The following is an 8,236-nucleotide window of genomic DNA, read 5'->3' as shown; positions in this document are numbered from 1 at the left end:
CATTGAGTAATCGAGTAAGAACCAGTCACAAAATCGGTCTAGACCTGACCACTTTTGTGGAGAAACAGTCAATTTTAAGAGGGGCCCTACAACTTGACTGTTTCTCCAAAAAGCGAGTGATCGGCTCCAGACCGATTTTGTGACGGGTCCGTACCGAAATTTCTCTGCCGTTTAAACAGCCTTATAGCGGAGGTCCAGCGCGCGAAGCACCATGGGTAAGGAAATTTGGTAAACCCATGAAGCCGAGAACATTTGGTTATCGAGTGAGCGTAGCGCGCCCGAGCCTACAGACTCTCTGGGAGGGAGAAGGGAAATCCGACCAGGAGAGGAGAATGTCATCTTATCATATCCCATGGAATGTGAAGGTTAGCGTCGGCTTGTATCTTTGATATTGGTCATCATGTTCTGGTCAATTGACAGCTGTCAAAACAAGGTATCCGCTGACCAGATCACATGACCGTATCGCGTGCGCAAGTGTACAACTCATCGAGTCCATGTGTTTTTTTGAAGCTGACCGCTGACCAGGTTATAGTTTTCCATTGAATTGTACGCTTAATTCTTGCTTGTTTTGTCCAAGGTAATGACAGGATTTTGTTAGTGTAATTTTTTCCGATTGGAGACCATTGGAGTTGACGATATTTTTCGGCTATGGATCTTTCCTGAGTAGTATACGTTTAATAACTTCAATAGCAGTATTTTCAATGAGAGTATTTTCACAAAAATTTAAGAACCAGAAAATAAGTGTGGAGCTTCGCGTTTAGGCTTGGCTTAATCTATATATTATTTTAAAAGTACTGCTAGTCGCTTTATGCTACAGAAACCGGGGTTAAGTACTAAAAGGCTTTTTAAACTGAATTGTAACACTATAACAACATGCTGATTTATTACACTATATCATATCAAAAAATTGTCATGTATAATTTTCTCCGTCGGTTTTCCTTTGCTTGAAAAACAAAACTCAAGGATTCCAGAAAACAGTTTACGACAAGTCAGTCCTACGTGATCTGCCTGATGTGTTATTTTATTTTTTTCGAAATTGGCTCCGCCATTAACGTTATCTTTCTCGACCTTCTTCAGCCACTTCAAATATTGTCATGTATTCATTCGTTTTTATTGAACGCATGATTTTCTCTGCTTTTGTTGCAGGGACTGCTGGCATTGACATGACTGAGTTCGGAAGCTGGTCCTTCACTTGACTTCGTCTTAAAGGATAAACCATTGACCATAACGAACTCTTCAGACTTCTCGACTTTTCGTCCGACATGTAGATTGAGGCCATTGCCAGCGTTACGAAGTCCTAGACAAATGGGACAACACCTCACAAGAACAACCTTGAATTGCTTCCTATATTCCGAGTGGAATGCAACGTAAATGATGGGATTCATCGCACTGTTGGCATAGGCAAGCAGTGTCCCTCCAAACCACAGAAACTCAGGAGGACATATGTGTAGCATGAAGTAGTTGATGAACAGTGCCACGTGCTGAGGAAGCCAACAAATTGCAAACACCACGACACTGACGACAAGCATCTTCGTCACCTGCACGGTCATGCGCGTTCGTCTACGGGAATTGCCAAATGACGAAACTTGCGTGTTCGCTTGCCGCCTCCATAGCTTGATACCAATGCACAAGTACAGCACAAAGATGGCAATAAGTGGGCATGCGTACATGAGTACAAAAAACACAATCTGAAACACCTGGGCAGCTGCCGTCGTGTCAAGCGGAGACCAGTCCTCCACACAGTAGAACACTCCGTCGCCATAGTAATCTTCTACTTTAATATGGAAGAAAAACGGGATCGTCATGAGAAATGAAAAAAGCCAGATGCCCACAACCATAGCTTTGGCCAGTTTGAACGTTATGATTCGTTTAAACGGAAACATGATGGAGCAGAATCTCTCGACAGCAATTGCTGTCAAGGTGAGAATGGAACAAGCAACCGAAAGGTTGAGCACCACAATGAGTCCAACGCAGTAGATTTGTCCAGCAATGCCGCCGAATGCTTCGTCGTTTCCAGTGACTTCGGTCTGGAACAACACAGACATGTTAAAAACTGTTATCAAAAGATCGGCGACGGACAAGTTGACAATTAAGTAATGGGTCACCGTATGTAGCTTGATGTTGCTCCTCACAACGTACAAGACGAAGATGTTACCGATAAGTGATAACCCGATGACCAGGAGAACGCTTGCTGCTCGTACTGACTGCTGCAAGGGAGTCAAACTTGGGAAAGGACATGCCAGAAGTCCCTCTTCATCTAACCCTTCTGCTGTTGTATTGTTGGTGGTGTTGTTCATCTTAAGATGTGTTTATCTAACCAAGTGAGATACTAAGTTAGAAGCAGAAATAAATTGCTACAGCATAGGTAACGGAGTGTCACAATCCTTACTCGCGTCAAATTTTATACTACTAACTAATAATAAGTTTAAAAGTGTTTTTTTGGTTTAAAGCTTTGGTCGAAGGTCGTTTCATTATTGATCTACAGCACAGTAAAACACAGCGACACAGTGTTGCTGTTATTATACGAAATGCTTCTTTGTGAAGTCAGCTGCGGAGCTAGATTAAAATCGATCTTTCCTTCACTGCTTTGTTTTCTTAAGAAGCTTTAATTGTTCTCTTTATCGTTCTGATTCGTCTGTTTAAGAACACAGCAATCCATTTTCTTTGCGGCACGCGTCAGTTTTAATGCTTCATATCTGAATGAGTCATTTGATTCTTGCTGTAATAAGTATTAGATAGATAACTTGTTTTAATGGGTTCGAGCTTTTCCGTTTCCCGATTGGTCCCTTAAATTAGTTTTAGAAGTTCTGCAAATGTTCTCTTTGATCTATTTGCGGAGGGTTGTGTTTTCTTTATGTGGCTATTACCTAAGGAAGATAATCTTCTCAGTACTTTTATTAAACGAAGAAACAAATAAGTTATTCTACGCTCTGTTTGATAACCAAAATTACTTTCTGCCCCGCAGTTCGATTGGCTAAACGAATTTTCCAATTTGTTTTTTGTCCGTTTCACTTTTTTAAACGCCAAGCTTGTTAGGTTTGGGTTAGAAATATTCGCTTTGTTCCTTTTTCTTACTCTTTAATTATGGAAAAACCCCTCGGTTAATATTTCCACATGTGGACCTCCAGCTTAGTCAATAATAACTAAAAATTCTGACTTGCATGTCGTGCCACCAAATTTAATAATCAGTTCCCCCCAGTGAAGACTGAAAGTCGGTAAAAAGTAACATTTCCCAAAGAATAAGGAAATAAATGGTTACATACAAAATGTTCTATGCAAATGCGTTCATTTACGTTGAATGTATCCTGCAATCGAAGCTTTGATGATAACCAAATTTGTCAAACGTCTTAAAGTGCCTATGAAATGAAAATTTTTATTCTATTTTTGAAAAGTTTTGGCATTTATGAATTAGAATTGAAAGGTTTTAGGAGTTGGAAATGTCGCGAAACCAGTTTTTTTGAGCCTTGAAGTTTCAAACATCCCGCTAAAAAGTGGTTCCATTTTGTCGCGCGGCCAAAACGATCATATTACAAGGCTGTGACGTAGAGACGTTTACTCAAAGTTGTGAAAATCATGGCCGACAAGAGGAGAGTAAAGCGAGGTGGACGCTATTGCGTGGCTGGTGGCCCGAATAAGACAAGTTGCAAGAATTCGTCGTACACTGAAGGTGTATCTATGCACTATTTTCCTTCTGCGGATGATGTTCGCCAAAAATGGACGACATTTGTTCGCAGACACAGAAAGGATTTTGTCCCTTCGAAGACGTCTTGCCTGTGTTCTGTTCACTTTGAGGAGAGCTGTTTTGAACAGAGGGCCGCTATCTTCTCGGGGGAGAGTGCAAACCTTCCGAAGTTTAAGAGATTTCTCATCAAGGGGGCAATTCCAACAAGGGACACGGTGGTTGCCTATTCTTCTCCCGAAAGTGCACGCAAGCGAAGAAAGGTCAGTTCATTGTTGTATTCTTCTACTGTTCTCGAACAGTCACGCTCGGTTTCACTCTTTGAAGTATATTGATTCTAACGAGCTGTTTGTTGCAAAAACATGTCACTTAAAAGATTCTGTTTATAAACTGACACGGATAATAAACGATAGAAAACGTTTTGTGACATTATAATGTCTACTATTCGATCTAGATGAATTTGGACGGCGTGATCGAGAAGTCCACAAGTTTCGCGGGTCGAATATTTTAATTTGGCGCGCTTTATTGTAATTAAATATTTCGTGGCTTTTGAAGTTGAAAAATCTCTGTCTAGTTGGTTGGTTTATTTGTTTTCCGTTGAAGTCCTAGATTTATTTGAACGTTTTGCGAGATAGATACGGGTTTATTTACAATGAGGTCCCAAAAGTTTGTTGGCAACAAGTGTTATAACACGTTTGTAAAATTCAGCACATGACATTGAACTAGAAGCATACAACCTGTACACTGCAGTCTTCTGGATGAACCATCAATTTCCCAAGTCAGATTGATTTCATTTGTCCAATTCCACAAACTAAAGCCTGGCTTATGAGGAGATAATATTAAATTAAAGGTATTAAACAAAATATAAAGCAATTTTTGTCTAAACTTTTGTCTATTATATTTTATTTATTTTTTTACCTTTTGATTTACAATCAACATACAACCCAGTCTTTTTGTTTTGTTAATAGATTGTCAGGGATGCATATAAAGATGCATGTGCTATAACAACTGCCACGAATAGCACTGCAGTCAATAGCACCTCCACTTCCACATGCAGCTTTTCATCTGTGTGTTTAGAGCCTGAAGGTTCTACTGATGTGACTGTGATCATGGAAGTACCAGTACCTGCAGGTGAAACCATACAAGCATTTGGGGAGATGGACGGAAGCTTGGATATGGAAGGGACTTCACCTTCATTTGTCACAACACCGAATTTGCCAGTTGCGTCATCCACTCCCAAAGTATCAAGGAAGGAAGGCACAAAGAAGTGCAACAAATGCCCGGGAAAATCCAAAAAGATAAAAAAGTGGAGGAGACGACACAAAGGCTTAAATAAGCGGTTTGAAAAGTTGAAGGAGAAATACACTGAGCTTAAAAACAGACAGGTACAGTTGGTGACTATAAAAGTAAATAAATTTCTTACCCAGATTTCCCTTTGATAAAGGGAACCAAAATATACTTGAAAAACCCAGTGATTGAAAATGAGTGAAAATTAAGGTTGAAATGGAAATGAAAATTATCAGTCTCAGAAAAGAACGAAGTACCCTTGTTTGATATTAGTGCTAAAAAACCCTCACCTCACAATGTCAGGAATAACTTTTACTTCATCAATAGCAACATGTATGAATAAGATGAATCATTTCTGGCCTTTCACTATATATTCGCTTGAATGTGTCTCTGTATTAATAAATTGATTTTTCTCATTTGTTTGTTTTAGGATGAGTCAGAAGAGGAGGAAAGTTCAGGACAAAGTGCTGATGAAAGTGACCTTTCAGCTAGTGGTGATGATGCTGTTGTGGAGGAAGACACCAGTGCGAGTGACAGTGATTTGCCAGAGGAACCAGACTGGGCAACACTGGAAGACAATGCCTCAGCAGGTTCAAGCACTGAATCTGAAGAAGATGATGATCATGAAGAGGACTCTCGGAATTATGTCAGGTAATGACATTATTCTTTATTATAATTGCTCAGTGTTTAGTATTAAGTTAGTATTTGTCTTTTTATTTTACAATCATGTTTTTAAGGAACTTGTTTTCCATCGCCTGGAGTTTCGATTGCCCGCGTCTATTATCCTGCTAGAACGTTCATGTTTTGGCCTAAAAAAAACTTCGCATAGACATTCGTCGAGTATCTTAAGTGTTGAATTGTCAATACAAAAGTTAGTATTTGTTCTTTTTTACAATTCGTGTTTCCTTTTAAAGAAACCTGTTTTCAATCGCCTGGGTTTATTATCCTAAGAACGTTCATTTTTGCTTTAAAATACTTTACATAGAGATTAAAAACCGTCCCACCAGACCGCACATTACGTATTTTCGTTAGGTGACTTACCTGACAAATTATAACTCGCACGATAAAAATTAGCAGCGAAGAACGTCAAACGTATGTTTATCAAGCACTAGACCATATTTAAATTGGTGTGAGACTGATTCTTGACAAGGTTCGTTATGAAGCTAAGAGGAAACAATTATATTCCGTTTCCCCGCAGTGACAAAAGTGCAGCTCAAACAATTAGCTATTGCCTCCCCTCGAGTTGACCGAAATTTAAGAAAAAAGAAAAAAGAAAAACTCGAGTCATTATTTAAGTTAACAGGCGAAAGTGATTGTTGTTTACAAGTAAGGTTTAATTTTTTCGGCAGGTGAACAACGCGGATTCAATTACTTACTTTTGCCCCCAACATTGCTTGTCAATACGTCAAAACATAAACGCTCTACTTTATTGAAGCACACTCAAATTGATGATCATTATACTTAGGCGAAGAAACTGTGTCGTTTCGTTTCCCGCGGCTTTCTAAATGATACTTTTCTGACTATGTTTTCTTCTTTTGAGTGTTCCTACCGGTTTATCTTACTATGCTCCAGCCGAAATCTAAAAAGATGAGGTTGACTTCTTTAATCAAAAATATAGCTGGAAACTTTTTCGTATTAACCGGCAATAGGCGTGGCCAACATAATAGGCAGAGAAAAAATCAATTTCCTTCAAGCAAAAATATTATATTAAAATTGACTCTTTTTTAGAAAGAGAAACGGATATCTTGGCTTAGCTAATTATTAATTCTCAGGAAGACTGCGGATTATTTTTATTTTGAGAGAGGTCATGATAAATCATTTACTTCAGGGCTGCTTAGAAATATACCCTCAAAACGAAATAACGTTTAATTAACTGTAGGAATTGATTTTGTTCACGAATCTTTATTTGCATTTGTAAAACAAATACCGTGACAGTTAAAGTACAAATAGAACTAGACTAAAACCCGCACAATTAACACCGCAAGGTAAACAGCCAGAAAACCGAAAGGAACAGGAAGACAGAGTTGTTTTGTACTTTTGATTTAACGCACACCGCGCAGTGTTAGTGTTCTTTATTAAGCAAAAGAAAAATCAACAATAAACAATGCGAAAAATTGCTACTCGCACTTTTCGAATGCTGTCAACTTCAAGGTAATGTTGAGCTAACAAGATTAGCTTACATGTGTTACACCTCTTTTGTTTATCCTTGAAAAATCGCATTGAAAACCTTGCATTCAAAAATTTCAGCTGATGTTTTCATGTGACATTCGTGCGATCTTGGCTACTACCTCCGTTAACTCTCGCTTCAAATAGTTGTAGTTACCTAGTTGTGATTGGTTAATCTTTGCTTGCCTTGATCAGTTAGCTGTGTACATCCGAATACTTTGTTTTTGAGTCACCTGGTTTTCTCTGGGTAGAATCCCGTGTGTGCTTTCAGTGGACATAACTGAGCATTGTGAATTTCAGATTAGATATGTAAAGGAAAGCACAGTAGATCAACAGAGAAGAGGACAATAAAAAGCCTAACAACGTGAAGACTCTTGGTACCTCCTATTTGCCTGAGCAAGTGTCTCTACATTCACGTAATCAAAAAATCTGAAAATTCCTTCTTGCGGGAAAGATGAAAACGCAAATGATACATTTAAAATACTCCTCTCTTATCAGGTCAAATAAAATTTCGATTCGATAAAAAAATAATGCGAATTACTACAAGCAAAGCGTGATGAGTAGGGATTGACACACTGTGCTCCAAAAAAATGAGATTTTTATTCCTTGTCTTCACTCTCTAAAACGGACTGTTACACATAAACTGCTGCCCCATCCGAAGCAAAATACATCCGTAGATGGAAATAGATGATGCCTCATTAACAAAAGGCTTTTTTTGTTTGAGAAAGAACCCCAACCTTAAGCTTATACTAGTGTCCTTTTAAATGATTATAAGCACCTTATTCGAAAAAATTAAAGCATTTTTTACCCACCAGAAAAATTATAAGAATCCAGCTACAATACTAGTAGTAATCAGAGATTAGGGGAGTGCGTTCGACCTATAGGTAAAATAGACCCACGCTAGGGAGGCAATGGGAAAAAAATGAGATGGTCGGCATACTAGTAGTATGCCTTATACCTCACTAAACGCGAAGAGGGTAAGTGCGAGAGGAAGGTCATCGCGCAACGTTTTGGTTTTCATCACACCAGTCGTGATTATTGGCCAAAGAAGAAAAAGAACCTGAAATAATGACCGGAATGGCAAAAGCTCATACACCACTTTCA

General features: G+C 38.8%; 2 protein-coding genes across 2 annotated transcripts; one reads left to right on the top strand and one right to left on the bottom strand.

Moving 5' to 3' along the window:
• Positions 1 to 682: 682 nt before the first annotated feature.
• Positions 683 to 6,053, bottom strand: LOC144642051 (substance-K receptor-like). Its single transcript, XM_078501047.1, has 2 exons — positions 6,008 to 6,053; positions 683 to 2,313 (listed from the first exon to the last, which is right to left on the bottom strand). The coding sequence occupies exon 2, from the start codon at positions 2,295 to 2,297 to the stop codon at positions 1,101 to 1,103; it is 1,197 nt and encodes a 398-aa protein (XP_078357173.1). The 5' UTR covers positions 2,298 to 2,313; positions 6,008 to 6,053; the 3' UTR covers positions 683 to 1,100.
• Positions 3,442 to 5,621, top strand: LOC144642343 (uncharacterized). Its single transcript, XM_078501308.1, has 3 exons — positions 3,442 to 3,942; positions 4,648 to 5,064; positions 5,397 to 5,621. The coding sequence occupies exons 1-3, from the start codon at positions 3,574 to 3,576 to the stop codon at positions 5,619 to 5,621; spliced, it is 1,011 nt and encodes a 336-aa protein (XP_078357434.1). The 5' UTR covers positions 3,442 to 3,573.
• Positions 6,054 to 8,236: the final 2,183 nt, after the last annotated feature.

The sequence above is a fragment of the Oculina patagonica genome, chromosome 2 (assembly GCF_052425735.1).
Source record: "Oculina patagonica isolate OP01 chromosome 2, crgOcupat, whole genome shotgun sequence".
Taxonomy (NCBI): Eukaryota; Metazoa; Cnidaria; class Anthozoa; order Scleractinia; family Oculinidae; genus Oculina; species Oculina patagonica.
This window is presented reverse-complemented; position numbering and strand designations above follow the sequence as displayed.

What these genes read in the sequence shown, in the direction of transcription:
- LOC144642343 (XM_078501308.1), top strand. Translation starts at nt 3,574, where the DNA reads ATGGCCGACAAGAGGAGAGTAAAGCGAGGTGGACGCTATTGCGTGGCT. An exon ending in GTGCACGCAAGCGAAGAAAG is followed by an intron (nt 3,943 to 4,647) that starts GTCAGTTCATTG and finishes TTTTGTTAATAG; the next exon opens with ATTGTCAGGGATGCATATAA. An exon ending in CTGAGCTTAAAAACAGACAG is followed by an intron (nt 5,065 to 5,396) that starts GTACAGTTGGTG and finishes TGTTTGTTTTAG; the next exon opens with GATGAGTCAGAAGAGGAGGA.
- LOC144642051 (XM_078501047.1), bottom strand. Translation starts at nt 2,297, where the DNA reads ATGAACAACACCACCAACAATACAACAGCAGAAGGGTTAGATGAAGAG.